Source organism: Thrips palmi, unplaced genomic scaffold (genome assembly GCF_012932325.1).
Source record: "Thrips palmi isolate BJ-2018 unplaced genomic scaffold, TpBJ-2018v1 HiC_scaffold_16, whole genome shotgun sequence".
Classification (NCBI taxonomy): Eukaryota; Metazoa; Arthropoda; class Insecta; order Thysanoptera; family Thripidae; genus Thrips; species Thrips palmi.
Window position 1 is genome coordinate 11,524,474 of NW_023144625.1, and position 16,619 is coordinate 11,541,092.

The window sequence follows — 16,619 nt, forward strand, 5'->3', positions numbered from 1 at the left end:
GTGCCCTGGCGGCCCTGGCGCACATCTCTCACCAGCAGACAGGCAGGCCCTCCCCTACCCCTTTCCTCTCACCGATAGCTATGTGGCTGCGTGACGGTCCCCATGAAGTTGCGTATGGTGCCTTATGAACCCTCAGCACAGGTCAAATGGTCAAATCCGAAGGGAAATTCCGTGTGAAAAATCGGGAGAGGTACTGAAAATTATTTTTCAGGGTGAAAATAAAAATAACTTTGTACTTAAATACCAAACTTTATTTGCAATGTAACGGAACACAGTATACCAGTACTTGTAAGATTTGCATTACGTTGAGTGTGGTTGGGAGAAACTAACAGACAGTCGATAAAGGCATTTTGTTAAACCCAGACAACGCAAAGAGTACATTATGCATGTAGATATGACTATTCTCATAAAAATGAATGCTTTCAAAAATTATATCACAGGTAGACATCATGAACACATGAATAAAAGGATAAACTATTCATTTTTAGAGGTGCTGGATCCTATATTACACAGAAACATTTTATGACTCTTTAAAACTAAAATTACTAACAAATTTGTTTATCAAATTTGCACTGCTCAGTTGTTTTAAAATTACATTTTTACATTTCAGTCCTGCTTTCGTACAGAAATTTGCATTGCTCAGTTGTTTTATAATTACATTTTTACATTTCAGTCCCGCTTTCGTGCAGCCCACTACAATAACAGGCACTTATTATTTATTTATCAATTTTATTGACTATCAAATCAGAAGCGTGCCTCAATAAGTTTAGTGAAATAAACAAGAACATGGCATGGGGGACTTCCTCAGAATGGTAGTAGAGATGTTACAACCAAAAAGTCATTTGTTCTCAGAACCAAACAAGCAAACAAAAAGAAAAAACAAAAAAAAAAACAAAAAAAAACAAGTTAACTGCCACATAGAAAGTTACATTTAAATGCTTTCCTACAATCATGTAGTCAGGAAGTCCTTAAACTTAATCAACTCTTACACCAAAAGCTTTTGCTATCTAGATACACAACAGACTTGTCAAAAAAGGGTTAAGATATAAGATAACAAGCACCTAAGCGGTCCAATTGAAAAGTATGTAAAGGAATTCCAATTATTTTCAACAATATAAAAATGAAAATGATACAATGTACTCTGGAACTTCAACATGAAAAGAAAGGAAAGCAACAAGTGGAGATTCCACATTGCTCTTAGTCAGCTTTGTGCCCTAAATATGAAGTTTTATGTCAAAAGATACTTGTTTATAAGGAGCTGGAATGAACTTATGAATTAGCCAAATAAACAACGCCATTAATTTTTTTCTTTTTTTTTCTGCCTGGGTGGAGTAGTTTGTTAAGTCTCAGGGATCAACAAAGAACTGCAAGATTCCGCAACACACCATGTGTCAAAGGACACTGAATGTGTTCTTGCAGAACAGACAGGGTCTGCAAATGGGCCTGCTTACCTCAGGCTCTCCACTTTCTGCAGGGTAGGTTCAAGTACCACATCTGCTCTCGTGTTCCATCAATGAGGGTTACTGCAACATGCCACATCATAGGAGGTCTGTACATTTGTCCAAAAGCCATGTACTCCCCACGTCATATGATGGGCCGTGCAACCCAGAGGAGGATCACAACAGATTTTATTTTTGGCACAACATTCACCTTTTCTCCAATAAACACCATTAGCAAATGTTCCTGCTCAAGACACCTGTCAATATACCCTGGACCACCCAGGAGATCTTAAAACATTAGAATGAAAGATTACAAGACCAAGTGTCTGAGAGCACAAAGACTGACCAAGAGAAATGGCATTTGAAAATTCCAAGCCTTTTTTTAAACACATTATCTAAACTTTAAGAGCAAATATTTTTACAACATTGTATCACTTTACATTTGATTAAAGAAACTCCAATTTACTATACAGTTGAAACATTGCAGTAAACTTGTGCCAGAGGGTTTAAGAAAGAACCCTTAACATACACAATAAGTCTATTTAAATAAATGGATATTAAGAATTATGATACATTAACACAGAGATTGTGCTCTTGTGTACACAAAACAGATTCTCTGAAGCAAAAGATAAAATCAATTGGAAACACAATTCAGTAAAAAGGATCTTTCCTTTCAAGTTACTACAAAATGAAATACATATACACACAATTTGTGATTCGTCTAGGGGGACTAAATGGACAGGGCGAGTGTAAAGAGTCTATCTCATAACATTAGACCTCAACCCAATACAATGTACATTGTTTAAGTGCACATTTGTCAAAAAGTTTCCCCAACAAACAGCACTGAAGATTTCTCTATTCTAAATGAAGAAAGTTGCTTATAGACAAAAGTTGATGTGACACTAGGCCAGTTTACAAACGCAAAGGACACAATAGTAATAGTTCTAAAAAAAAATAGCAGACACAGGTCTTAACTATTGTACAGCAGATAACCTTCACGTAACATAATAAGAATTGATTGAACATATGATTGGCCTGAAACTATCCTACTGTAGGCTTAATTTGCAGACATTATCTGAAATTTCACACCTTATACATTCTAACACACACACACACACATTCACACACATTAACCCCACCCAAAAGAATGACACATTCTCACACACATACACACACAGAATCTAAACATTGCAGATAAATTACAAATACATGCTTTAAAAAAAAAAATGTTTGAGAGAAAGACAGACAGAGAACAGAGGAAGGAAACAGAAAGGAATGCAAAACAGCATGGAGCAGGGGGGAAAGAAAAAGGAAAGCAGGAAGGAGAGAAGTAAACCAAAGTAACATTAATAAAAATACGCCCCCCCCCAAAAAAAAAAAAAGAAAAAAAGAAAGAAGACATGCAGTTTGGTGCGGAGTCACAATTAAGTTAAGAATGAAATAACATTTTTCTGTCCAGCTTTAAAAAATACAATTTCCACTGAGATTTGTTCCCACTTGATACATTGACAGTTAAATACCAAATTTAAATAGGAGCACAACTTGTTTGAGCTCACTTTTACAAATGTCTACACTGCCACGGTAATTAAGACAAATAGTGTTAGTGAAAGAAAGAAAGAAAAAAAAAAACTGACCCGTATAAAAGGAGTGACAGAGTTGTGCACAAACATCATCTGATTCATTAAATCATACAATTTAGAAAAAGCACGGAATGTCAAATTAGATACAGATCTGGCAATTTTAACATCAATTTTTAAAAAATAATAAAATTGTGACAAAAGCTTTAGGTTGCTTGTCAACAAAAATCACATATGATTCATACCACCAACTGTCAGAACAAGAGAGGGGTACAACTAATTTTTGAGCACTAAAAGGATCAGATGTGCTGCTTGAAGCAGATACTATTAACTATTTAGTAAGGTAATGAAATACATGTACTGCAAATAAAAATCACGGACATATCAATAACTTAACATAGCAAGACTCCACACACGCAAGATATCATCATTACAGTACGGGGTTTACAGACGTGTATCAATACTACAGTTGTCAAAAGGTTCTCCAATAAGGACGAAAAATTATGAGCCCAAATGAATTAACAACTATGAAAGGAACTGTAGGCAATCAAAAATGTTATTGCATTTCTAACAAAATTGGATGCAAGAGCAACTGAAATTTTCACTTCATTTGCTTGGAAAGTTTGCTAAGTTCATTAAAAAAATAATTTAAGAAATGTTGGAAATTTATTTTATTTCTAGATGGCTTCTGGATTTTACCTCAACAAAGATAATAATTTAAATGATTTATAATAATTTGTAACCTTAACCTGTTTACATAAAACTGATGCTATGTAAAGCTCATCAAAATTAAATGATACACATCTAACAAAAGTTAACAATTGTATAGTATTTGTGTCATCCACTTTACTCAGCGGACAAATGCCTCATTTGGTATTGTTCCCTGCTTTTGAAGGAGCTGGAAGGCATGCAATGCATGCTCTACATTCCAACTATTTTGCTTGAGGCACCTAAAAACAAAGATTTTAAGACATTATAATATATGGTGAAAATAAAAGCACTTGCCACATAGATTGTCCTTAATAAAAGCATATCCTTACTCTTCAGAATAGAATAGGTTCATCCCTGAAACATTTGACACGTGTTCCACCATTTGAAGCTTTGCAAGGTCCTGGCCTGGGGCCCCTACCGAAGGAGACACAGGGACGGGCATAAGTGGCACCACAGGAGCTGGCACAGCTGGCACAGGTGCTACTGGGGCAAGACTTGTCTTGAAAGCCGCCTGTAAATTGAAATTTATTTTTTTTTGTTTAATGTGGCGTATTTAATTTAAAGCAGACAATTGCATTTGAAATTTGCTTACATCAGCCTGAGCACTTGTAGCATTGGTGATGTTTATTGTTTCATTCACAATACAGAAGCCTTGGCCTTGAGGTACAATTACAATACTTCGGCTGAAGGCTCTCACTGGCATGTTGGAAGAGGCTCCAGTTTCTCGGAAGACCCCACACAAGCAGAGCTGTATTAACTGGGGCTGTAAACAAACAAAATTGGTAAAAATATTGAATGGGCTTTATATGCAACTGAGTAGTGAAGGAAAACTAGAAGATAAAGCCATTCGCAATATAAACCTTTTTCACTTACAGTATACAGAAGAAGGTCTACCGCAAAGGAATGAGGGTCATGTTGGCTACTCGGAAGGCTACATAAAAATTTCATAATTTCCGCGTGGCCGCTCATTAGATAACGCAGTCGCCGGTCAGAATCTGTCACTCTTTTCAGGTTTCGATTGTTGGTCTGGTATGCATTTAACCTAGGAGAAACACCAACAAATTTAGAAGAGAAGTGCTTTACTGTACCATATTACATTTTGACTAGAAAAACCCTAAACAACTTACATGGCCTTGTCTCTGGGTCCTGAATTTCGGTTTTGACTGTTGATATGACAGGACATAGAAAGCATGGCACTCTCATGATAGGCGTCTCTCAGAGGCTCCCTGTTCGGACTATCATAAATTGCATAAAACTGTTCAAGAAACTGGCGAGCAATGTCTTTGCCCTGCTCTGCACACATATAACTCCCTTTTGATGGGGGCAACTGTGCAGTTTCTTCATCAAATAAAATAGGTGGAGGTAAGACAACTTCATCCTATGAAAGCAGAGATAGTTATTAAACATTGCCATGTGTTTAGACAAATAGTTTAGAATTAAGAATAGAAACACAAGTTAATACTTTACCAATTTGAGAAGTTTACGGAGCCTCTTTCTGACATCAGTAACATAAGCCCCTTGCTCTGTATACCTAGCACAAAGTGGATTTGATGTTATTAATAATTCTTCCACTGCAAGACCCTTCAATGGATCAAGTTTGGTTACGTCTTCCATCTGTATAAAAACACAACATTAACTGTGGGAAATAAACAACAGATAATAATGGCCACAGAAAACAAGGGAAGAAGATTATAACCTGATTGTTTGCCAAATGAAGAATCCGTAGGTGAGAAAGTTTGGATACTAGGGATTTAACACCTTCTAGAGAATAAATACTATTGTGTGATAGATCAATGGCATGTAGTGTTGGACAGTGCTCTACAACTAGTGAAAGTACAGCTGACAACACAGATTCTTGATTCAGAGGGACAAATCTTTCATGTAGGTCTGCAAGAAAGAAAGAAATAAATAAAATTACAGCTCATCAAGCATCATCTCCTCATTTTTGTTTCACTACAAGGCAAGAAGCAATATGAAGACAATGAAATGACCTGGGTCTGCATGAAACCTTGATAGATCGAGAGACCTGACATCTGGTCTAAACCTCCTCGCCATAACAACTTTAAGAACTTCTTTCAAGGCATCATCAACTTTAATTGGATGGTTAAACCCTTTCACCAAGATGTTAAGCTGCAAGAGAAAAAACAGCATTAAGGGAAAGACCTGATTGAAAATGATGGCCAGAATAATGATTCCAAACAATTATTTGAGAAAATTACCTTATGTCCGTCATCTGTAGAAATTCGACGATAAAGATTCTTCAGTTTGGTTGCAACTTGATGATCATCAACATAAAAAATGACATCTCTGCCCGGTGCTTCATACTAGAAGAGAGGAATCACTCATATGTATACATAGAAATGTTAGTAAGATTGATTAATTCAGTAGTGCAGCTCTCAAAAGACAAAGTCCGTACTCCATATGGTGTGAAGGTAGCAGGTGCAATATTGGCGATCAGGCTGTCCACAATCCATTTCTTTTCATATTTGGCTCCAAATGGAATCTGGGTTTTAAAAAAAAGGTTCTAGTTTAATACAGATATTTTAGGTAGGGAAACAACTGTCTTACTCTCCTGCTTCATACTGAATTGAATAAATGAAAAAGAAATGCACTCAGAATGCAGTGATGCATCAGAGGGACTACATTCTCTTGGTGATGAGTAGTCTGTCACACAAACAACTGCTACATATACATGATATCAGAGATATTGTTTGGAAAAAGACCTTTTCTGCTTCTACTTTGGAAGCAGCAGGTCGCCCTCAAAATTGTCAACCATGGGCCATAAATTTTAATGTAATTTTCAATTCATAAAAAAGGATGTTTAGATGAAATAGAGCTATAAAAAGACCAACAGCTTTACATCTTACTATAGGCAGTAAGATGAAATAAATGTTCTTTTGTCTTTCACTTACAAGGATCCTGTACCAAAATGTATTGCTTTTTGGAAGTGGCTGAAAAGTACGGTTTGGAGCAGGGGAACTTTGGCGGCCTCTACGACCAAAACCTCTTTTTCCCATTCTTCGTCTTCCATCAGGTGCATTACTGAAACTAATGAAACAATCAATGCAATATTAAATCAAATAAAATGAAGATCCACAGGATGGATAGCTAACTAAAATTTTACAATCCATGATGCAGAAACATCTTTTACATCAACTTAATCTGAAAAAGGAAACAAAAGAAATGCCCTTTCTAACAAAATAAAAATATAAAACCACAAACGAAGTCATTTTGATACTTGTTATAAAATGTCAAAAGGTTGACAAATCCTTAATTGTGAAAGATTGAGTTTGATGAAATCTTAAATCAAAAACAACTAGTATAAAATGTACTAGTACTTAGGACATGTCAAATGTTCACTTACTTTTTTTCTCGTCCACTTCCACCCATATCAACATCAGTATCATACTGCAAGTGGTTGCGTATGGATTTATGATATTTGAGGCTGTTCCTGCCTACTCCTGTGTATGCACGGACAACACCAACGCCACCTCCAACGCTGCTACCACTGGGGTTTCCACGGGTTGACTTGAAGCTCACAGTGCGACGGACCTCTTCCCCACGATTGTCATGTTCTATACAGAAAGCACTTGCAAACAGTGGAGTATAGGAAAAGAAACAGCTTAATAATAGTCTTTTTGAAGATATGTTGTGTTGTGGTGCTAGCAGATATTCTAGCAAACATTAAATCTGTTTCAAACAGAAGGGATTGTAGCTGTTGTTACCTTGGTTGAACCAATTGAAACATGAGTGAGTAGACATAGTGACCTCAAATCAGACAAGAAGTGGAATTGCGAAAAAGTGTAAGAATCTGAAGTACAGTGACCAACTCTTTGGAGTTACAGCTAAATATCAAGTAGTTATCAATCATTGTAGCTGATCCTAACCTTGAAATCGAGCTGAACGCACTTGTTCAAATTCGTACACAACCCAAAATTGCCTGCTGTTGAAGCACTAGTTTTATCTCACAGAAAAATATTGAAATAAGCCACAAAAAGAGTTGCCCCAAGAGGCGAAAAAGGACTCTTTTGAGTGTAACAGATGCACCCATGCTGTGACGGGATTGTTTTGGAAAGTGCGTTGCGACACAAGCAACGCTTCATCGCCCCAGTGTCTATCCTGTCCCAACGTACCAAAGTAAGTTTTGTTGAAGTTCCTTCCCATTCCACCGCGTTTCGGCATTTTCAAAGAATAAAGTCGCACTCCCGGAACCTAATCTCTAGGTATTAAGGACCAAAAACCCGTCACTGCTGAGATGCGATACGTTGTTCTTGTTCTGTTTCTGTTCACGGACACGGATGGAATCGTAACTTCCCCCCTCCACATCGTAACTTCCCCCTCCACCGAAAAGTAACTTCCTCCCCTCTCATGAGAAATTGGTCGGCCACAACTTTGATTATTTACGCTTACGCTGTGAGGCAGACACACTACAGATTGAAAAGTCCAAAAACGTGATAAAAGATGGGATCTACTGCCGCTCACAAGTTTATTTTTATCGTTGGAATCGCGTCTTTGCTACACGCCGCGTACTCGGCTGCTCAACGTAAGTTTACTCTCTGTTTTCTGCTCTATCAACCATTTCTAGGAGTCATAACCTCTACCAATTCGAGTGTTTTATTCGTCTGCTCTTGTGTACCAACCGATCCTTAACGTTGTTTCGTTGTCTTTGCTTAGACCGAGCTTACCTGCGCATTACGGAACAAGAATTTCTTAGTTTACCCATTGATGTAAGTATGCCTCACTTTTACTCCTCTTAATTTCTGAGTGGCATATCATTACGTCCGTTCTCATTGCCTCTTCACTCTCATTCTTCCAGATACTTATTCAAGGTATTGTCAGCCTTTTTGTAACCATGTATGGAATAATGACTTTGGCCGGTGAGTTCAAAGAAATCAGATCAACTGTCGATCTTGAATCAAAATCATGGGAAACTTTCAGGAACTGTCCCTCATTTTATACTTTCAACCATCGAGGGAGGGCTTTGTCCCCTTACTATGAACCACCACAAGACTAGGTTGTAAATTTAGACATTCCATTGAGGAAAGTGTTAACATTGTTACCAGCCTTCTCCTTTTTAAAAATTTCCTCTTGTCTATTGTATGATTGTGCATGTGTGTGTGTGTTAAAGATGCTATCTAATAATTTATATTGCGTTTCTCTGTAAGTCTATCATTATCATTTTTAAACTTTGTTTGTATAATAAAGTGTGTTTTGATACGGGGGATAAAAATGAAAATACATTTCATTGTTTTCTATATTTTGTGTATAACAAATATATTACCCAGAACAACACAAGTCAACTTAACTAAAACGCAGAAGCTACAAAAAGTTGAAATATATACAAATCTAACTGTCAGGTACATGGGAATAGTGATGCAAAAGAATATTTGGAATAACTGAGGTCATAAATTCCATTTACAACATCTGTTGACTCAACAAAGATGCCAATAGCATTAAGATAAACTTGAGATGCAGCAGGAGGCAGAAAGAACGCTACGGTAAGCCTAGTCACAGTAAAATCACCATGAAATGCAGTCACTGGCATGAAATAGCCACCACATTCCGCAAAATAAGGTTCCTAGCATTTAAAGAGATCAGCACCGAGCTCTTCACTATTTTGTTCAATGAATATTTCATGACAATAACTTCAAAATGATATTAGTGTGACTTTTTGACATACCTCGGATACTTTAATCAAGATATTTTCTTACAATAGAAATACATTTTAATGAGTGAATAAAGTCATATAAATAAATAGGCAATATAAAAACATTTTGAACCAAAGTCTAAAATCATCAATTTGCATCATTTTGATGGATGTAATACTACAGGATTGGACCTCAATTGATGACGAGTACAGTATCTCTTACAATAGCATTCAAACCAACAGTCATTCAATATTCAATCTCCTGTAGGTAACAAAATTCATTAGGAAGAGTCTGCACTGAGCTGGGGTACATTCTAGGAAAACCAGCAAAGCAGAATTTATAGATTCACACTTGTGGAGATTCCCTACTTCAATTTTCAAGAACTCTGGTACTTTGTGCCCAGACATAATGTGCACTTGTTAACAGCAGCAAAAATGCATTACTTCTTTCAAATAATAAAATATATGGCTGGCTTGCTGTTTGAACATTAAGGTAAGATACACTAGAAAACAATTTTTTGCAAATATTATCATGGGATGGTTACCATTTCATCATTCTCTATCCTTTTTAAATAAGAGTGGCATTTGGCTTTGTTTTGGCACGTAAGTAACCAGAATGACCAGTAAACTTCACACTTCAAAGAGTGTCTCAGCATTCAAAACAATAAAGTGCTGTATTGAACTGTACTTGTAAATACAATTATTTATTTTTTGGCTCCATACTTCAATAAGAAAGGCTACAAGTCAAAACTTGTCTTAAAGAGAAGTCTTCAGTTTGAAGAGTTTGTACATACAGTAGAGAATCTCCTTACAAACCTTAAAATTTACACACATTTTGTTATACAGTAGATGGAAGTCTCTATGTCCTGCAATGAGGCGTTACGTCTAATTATCACAGAAAACAGCCCACAGCCCCCATGAGCTTGATAGTACCTTATGATTAAAACACTGGTTTTCTTAATCTTTTGTTATCTTATCTTATTTTCATGAAAAAGTGATGTTATGCAAAATGAACAAACAAATAATTATTAAAATGGAACAACTACACAGTATCCAGAATTTCTAAGGCTGAACTAATTTTTTAATATCTACCCCGACACATGTGATTGGAGCAAATCTTAGCATTCATGTGTAAACCAGTTACACATTTTCCTATCTTAAAAGAAGGGGGGAAAAAAGAATGAAAATGTTGTTGGAAAATGGTGATCTTTGATGAAGACAGGTGAAGGAACTTTATGCTCTTAAAAATAAGGGTCAGATGACATTGAAGCACAATACTATCACTACACTAAATGACAATAGTACGCATGTCAATGTAAATACTATTAAATCATAAAGGAATGATTTAGAGGTCAAATGATTGAAAAACGAAATGTTACAAAATTTCTCTTTAAATGAACCAGTTATGAATAAGGAGAACATATGTTCATGTGCCTTTGGCCATTTCTGAATGTGAACTACACACATCTATCGGTAGTAGTTTCATTTTTCTCACATGATTTGTACCATAATAAATAATAAACAGATAAAAACTTACATATGAACATATACAAGGACATATTTTCTTTTGGGATGGCACCACAGTTCACAACGTTCAGTACTTTAACCCACATAAATGAAATGAGATAAAGGCCTCACATAACTACTTCGTTCCAGTCTTGCAAATGTAAATCAAACAAAAACCGTTTCTCAGGCATAGAAACTTGTATCACTTGTCTGTTTATGTGATGCAACTATTTTCTGGTAGAGGTAATAACTCCTTTTGTCTAAGCTAAGAGAGTATATCAGTCTTCATTAAATGACTTTGGTAAGCTTTAAAGAGGCAGAACTAAACCCAGAGTTGTGCTGGTAGGCTGACTTCATCGCCTCACTCTAGTGTTATAAAATAATCCCATTTAAAAATAAAAATCATTGAGCAGAATGCAATAAATTATAGAGGTGATGTTTCATAATCTGCATCACTTTCACCCAAGCAAATGGGTGCAGTTGTACTTGACGGTATACAGGAGGGTATGCAAGATGGTGCAGCCTTCACAGGCCAGCAACTGTGAGAGCTAGGAAGAGGCGGAGATCCCGCCTCATCACATCGTCAGAGAATTGACACAACTTCTGTGTCGTGGCTGCAGTAATCATCTGGGTGCTCTGGAGAAGCTCGTAAAGGAGATTGTTGCATAGTAACAAATTTGCTCAAACCCATGCCTGCTGTAGATGACCTTGGTGTGCCTAGCAATGGCTCGGTGGGACACACACTTGAATCCAACAACGTTGTTTGAGTGTTGTCCTGTAAATACAAAGGATAAATTTATCAGCAAACAACATTCTATTGTTGTGACAACATTAGAAAGACTGTGCTTTACCTGAGAATGAGAAGAATCTGCGTTGACTGACTGAGACCGTCCCATATTTCGATTCAAAAAGTTAAGGGGTACTGAACATTTCCGGAGACGTTCTGGCAGAGAAATTTCAAACTGCCCCGTGTCTTCGATTTGAACTGATGAAAGAGGAACGTCCAAGCATGGAGAGAGCAGACGAGGATTGTTAGCTAAAAACTCAACTATTTCTGATGCTTGTGGCCTTTTTTTGTAATCAGAATTCCAACATGATTTAATAAGGCTTTCGCTAAAAAGAAAAACAGACGGAAAAAAATGTTTTAAAAGAAGACAACAAGGACGAGCAAAAGTGCAATGATGAATAACTAACTCACAGTTGGGCCTTGACTCCACTAGGAATTGTTATAGTGTTTCCGGCCTTGACAAAGTCCAAGACTTGAATATTGCTGTAGCCTTGGAATGGGAAGCTTCCAAAAGTGACTATTTCATATAATAGAACACCATATGCCCAAACATCTGACGCAGGAGTGAAAACTCCCAAAGCCAGGCTTTCGGGTGACATCCATCTAACAGGCAACATTCCTTTTCGAAAGAGAGCAGTGATAAGAATAAGGCACAAAGAAGTACAATAATTTATTTTGAAGTGAAGTACCTCTCCTGTTAAATTTGTAGTAGTCATTTTCAAACATTGGTCGAGTCAAGCCAAAATCACCCAGTTTGACAACGCGAGACACATTTACAAGACAGTTTCTGGATGCCACATCACTGAAATTAGAATCACAGTTTATTGTAGGTATGTGGTATAAAGTTTCAAAAGGTCATTTATATTCAAGTCTGTACCAACCGATGAACATATTTTAGCTCAGCCAAATAACTGAGGGCACGGGCAACATCCATTGCCATTGAAGTGAGACGCTTGTTAGACACCTCATCTGATTCTTCAGAAACCTTATCATATACCAAATGTCGACGACCAAGAAGGTATGTTTTTAAATCACCTGTGGAACATAATATTGTATAGCAAAACATTGATACTTCAGGGTCAACACCAAGAAAGCAGTGACTCACCATACAGCATAAATTCCATCACTGTGTAAACTGGCTCATTTTTTGTACAAACTCCTATTAGTTTTACAATATTCTTGTGGTCAAGGCGTTTCATTACCTCTGCCTCACTTAAAAAGTCAAGCTTTTCTTCCATTGAGGAACCGATTTTTAAAGTTTTCACTGCAACTGCCACCTGCCATTCAACAAAATCACATTTTAAATTATTTTCAAACAATGGTGAAAAGAGGAAATTAGGAAAAAAAGAAAGAAACTTACCCATCCTTTGTCATCAATTTTTGTTTCTCCTCCATAAACCGTACCAAAAGCTCCCTCTCCCAATTTTCGATTAACAACAACAAACTCCCTTGGAATTTCCCACTTATCCAGACATGATATGTTTGATGGTAGAAGATCAATACCAAGAGAAGCCATGATCTTCTGTGTCATTTGCACTTTTTGGTCATATCTGAATTATAAGAAAATTCAGATTAATAAAAGTATGTAAAAGAAAACCAACAGAAATTGAAAAAGTTTTCGTCTTCTTCTTTACCTTCTTTTTACAATGATGAATGCAACAAGCAAGAGTGCGCCCAAGAGCCCAAATCCGGTTATATTTGCAATGACAATGGCAATTTCACAGCTAACATTTAATGCATATGCTAATCCAGCAAGTACACATTGTGGGGAGGCTTCTTTTCCATCCCATGGGACTGAGCCATCCGGTGTCAGCCAGACTATGGCTGATTGGTTCAACTCCAATCTGAAAACAGATTTCAAGAAACATTCTGAAATAAGACACTAACAAATCAAGGTGAAGATGGGAATTTTAAATTTCTGATGATCACAATAATATCTAAGTTTCAAAAAAATACCTCCCAACTCCTTCAGGTGCTGTTGAATTTGGGAAGAATGTTCCCACACGGTAGGTTTTGCCGTTTAGCCATTGATTTACTTGTATCACTGAAGATCTTGATGGTCCACTCTTGAAATTAATGCGACCAGACACACCATTAAAGTCTGTCGCACTGATGAGTTCTACATATCGTCTGAGGGTTTTCAGAAAGAAAAAGAAACTGTCATAGTATATTTGAAACCCAAGTAACTACACCCTGAGAAATTCTTCAGGACTTACTTTGTGGTGGTTTCATTGTGCAAAGTTACTAGATGAGATTGATTTTCCCTCATGAGACTGTCAAGAGCGAGTGCGTAGGTCCAAACTGCATCATATGCAAAGCCTCCATAATTGTGTGTTTCAACTTTGTTCTTAACACATTCCTCTTTGTACTTCTCTTTCCACTTTCCTACTGACATATTTTCTTGCATAGTTTCATTGTCACCAGCATAGTAGGTGTGGGTTAGGGCCAGATGCCCATTGATGGCCTTCAGGGATAGAAAAATGAAGGAACACGTTAGAGCCAAATGGAGTGACATAAATTGTTGTTTTGAAGAACTTGAGTGTAAAAGTCACCTCAATCATTTGTGATGTGCTGCAATTGACTGGTTCACTGCTGTTAGTAAAAGAGCTAATGTCGTACCAGCGAGGGGAAAGCCACAACGGTAAAAACCATACATATCCTTGCTTGGATGTCATTTCCAGGTGATAAGCAGCACACATAAGCGATCGAGCAGCATCATCATTGACATCACCTATCAGGATTCGGGCATTTTTACTCTTCAGCTCCTTCAGGTACTGTATGTAAAGAAAGAGAAGTCCTTAATTAAACTAATACACATAAAAGGCACTCAAAGCTACAAGCCATTTTTTTGACCATTTGTAAAAATTTGGAAAGTCCACATAAAATCAATTAAAAATAAAAACCTTTGGCATGGCTGTGCTGTCACGATTCCGTGGGAATTTTCGATTGGCAATGTATTGGATTCCATGAGTTTGCATCAAATCTTGCAAATGTGACAAGTACTCTGTGTATCTTTGTCCATCTTCAGTCAATGATGCAACTTGTGACCAACCGATTTGTTTAAAAAGTTGAAGATAGACATGTCTGTAAAACATCAATTTATAAATTGAAATTTAAAAAATTCCTCTATCTTTTTTGAGTAATTATGGAATCTGAACTTACTTGTATTGGTTGTTCTCCCCAATAGTACGATAAAAGTATGGATATTTACTTCGGTCAGAAAAACTTGATCCTTCAGCACTGTAGCTTATTACAACAGTACGGTATAACTTGGACACTCCAGCTAAAGGTTCAACTGAATCCGAACAGGCTGGGCCTACAGAAAGTAAAAGAGAGCACAGCTTAATAATAACAAATTACAGGATTAAATCAATCGTATCACATATTTAACATGATTGTGTGTACTTGCCTAAAACTCCAACAAGTTTAGGATACATGTCGAGGTAAATATAGTCAATGAATGTTTTCATAACAACATCAGCACGGCACTGCCCATCAGCTACCAGCAGTTTCAGTTTGTAATCTCTGAGGATATTATTGTTCTTGTTGATTGCCTCCCTTGCCATTCGAGCAGCTGGAAATGAAGGGATTATTAGCAAAATTTGTTTTCAACAAAAATTCCGAATACCATAGGGTTTATAAAAGAGAAGAGTATTTCTCACCTATTACAATTGCTTTAGCTGAGTATGATGTTCCGCTCAAGGGAAATATGCCGCCAATATAAAGGATTCCCTTGTCGTCATCACGCCAAACCCAGTCCTGCCATTTATGTTCATTGTCTTTAAGCCACCCACAAGCTACCTCAGCATCACTGTCTGGTCCTGCTAGCCTGCTCCGTTCCATTAGATCCTGGTAGTCTGAATGGTCAAACTGCACCTTTCGAATAGACTGAATGGGAGAGAACAGATTAGGTGTGAAAATTCAGATTGTAGTAGATAAACCAATACACTACTGATCAAATTTAATAAATCAGTAAAAGAACCTCATATGCAGGAAGCGCAGATTCTTTCAACTTGTTCCACGCTAATTTTAGAAGACGTTGCAAATCATATTTGCACCCGACAGCTTTAGAAGACTGCATATCTTCACAAGGTGGAAATGTAACGACAGAATACTGCCTGTCTCCGGGAATGGCCAGCTCTGATGGTGCCCAGCTTATGAGCACAACTTTTTTGTTGGCCCTATAAGATCTGTATTTTCTTGTCAACTCATTTGTAATGTTTGCCAGGTTTGGGCCCACCCAAATCACTTCCACATACAATTGCAACTCTTCAATGTGCTGTACCACAAAATCTGTCATATCTTCTCAAAAACAACATGAAACAACCAATGTCATTTTAAAGAAGTAGTAAAAATTTTACTAGAGAGTTTGGGCATTCTGTATACATACCAGCATAGCTTGCAAAAAGAGTGGCACAACTTGTTCCCTGGCAGCGGTTTGGAACATAGCGCCCATTTTTGCAAAAAGTTTCACTGCAGTAGAATCCCGCATCGCCTCTCGTCAGCCTGTCAATCTTAAAGTGCTCGTAGTCGTCTCTGCTGACAGAGTAGGTCTCAGCGTCTCCAGGCACAGTGAACAGTCTCCAGCTGGCGTCGCTGGGTTCGTTGCCGGTGCGGGGAATGAACCAAGCGAATCTGCAACATTTGAAATTCGGAAACCCGTCAGGACTCTGGTTTCGCCCAGGCACTGGGGTTTTGCATTTGAAATGCTAGTGTTGCACAAACCACTCACCGGCCGGGCGAGGTCACGGGACCGGCCTCCAGGACATTCATCGAGTGCTCGGACCACCACTGGGCCAGGTTGTCATCCGGGCCCGTCCACACCTCCAGGTTCACCATGCTGCGGGGCGACCTAGGAGCGCCGACAGGCAGACAGGTACACATTAGACACTTTCATACACGGCGCTGGGTCACCTGCCGTGAGGGCTGGTGCGGGACGTTTCTTACAGTGT

The 16,619-nt window shown here is 37.7% G+C and overlaps 3 protein-coding genes across 4 annotated transcripts in view; 1 reads left to right on the forward strand and 2 right to left on the reverse strand.

The window, feature by feature from the left end:
• Positions 1-229: 229 nt before the first annotated feature.
• LOC117641971 (nuclear RNA export factor 1-like) lies at positions 230-8,051 on the reverse strand. Its single transcript, XM_034379682.1, has 13 exons — positions 7,861-8,051; positions 7,092-7,302; positions 6,640-6,775; positions 6,144-6,230; positions 5,947-6,051; positions 5,719-5,857; positions 5,424-5,614; positions 5,195-5,341; positions 4,855-5,105; positions 4,601-4,769; positions 4,320-4,490; positions 4,057-4,238; positions 230-3,966 (listed from the first exon to the last, which is right to left on the reverse strand). Exons 1-13 carry the CDS (start codon positions 7,907-7,909, stop codon positions 3,867-3,869), a joined length of 1,938 nt encoding a protein of 645 aa, XP_034235573.1. The 5' UTR covers positions 7,910-8,051; the 3' UTR covers positions 230-3,866.
• A 35-nt stretch (positions 8,052-8,086) lies between these two features.
• On the forward strand, positions 8,087-8,967 carry LOC117641972 (membrane magnesium transporter 1). The gene is made up of 3 exons (XM_034379683.1): positions 8,087-8,270; positions 8,402-8,454; positions 8,544-8,967. The coding sequence occupies exons 1-3, from the start codon at positions 8,189-8,191 to the stop codon at positions 8,739-8,741; spliced, it is 333 nt and encodes a 110-aa protein (XP_034235574.1). The 5' UTR covers positions 8,087-8,188; the 3' UTR covers positions 8,742-8,967.
• LOC117641970 overlaps positions 8,968-16,619 on the reverse strand; it is a 47,554-nt gene continuing 39,902 nt past the window's right edge. Inside the window, exons 5-22 of one of the 2 annotated variants that reach the window (XM_034379681.1) lie at positions 16,400-16,519; positions 16,058-16,302; positions 15,650-15,969; positions 15,330-15,555; positions 15,077-15,241; positions 14,830-14,983; positions 14,571-14,751; positions 14,220-14,441; positions 13,884-14,131; positions 13,624-13,797; positions 13,302-13,511; positions 13,028-13,217; positions 12,773-12,944; positions 12,549-12,702; positions 12,357-12,469; positions 12,079-12,286; positions 11,732-11,993; positions 8,968-11,655 (exon numbers count right to left, since the gene is read on the reverse strand). In XM_034379681.1, the coding sequence (XP_034235572.1) occupies positions 11,464-11,655; positions 11,732-11,993; positions 12,079-12,286; positions 12,357-12,469; positions 12,549-12,702; positions 12,773-12,944; positions 13,028-13,217; positions 13,302-13,511; positions 13,624-13,797; positions 13,884-14,131; positions 14,220-14,441; positions 14,571-14,751; positions 14,830-14,983; positions 15,077-15,241; positions 15,330-15,555; positions 15,650-15,969; positions 16,058-16,302; positions 16,400-16,519 (3,556 nt within the window). In that variant the 3' untranslated portion in view covers positions 8,968-11,463. The remainder of the gene's footprint in view (positions 11,656-11,731; positions 11,994-12,078; positions 12,287-12,356; positions 12,470-12,548; positions 12,703-12,772; positions 12,945-13,027; positions 13,218-13,301; positions 13,512-13,623; positions 13,798-13,883; positions 14,132-14,219; positions 14,442-14,570; positions 14,752-14,829; positions 14,984-15,076; positions 15,242-15,329; positions 15,556-15,649; positions 15,970-16,057; positions 16,303-16,399; positions 16,520-16,619) is intronic. The other variant, XM_034379680.1, reaches the window with a different exon arrangement.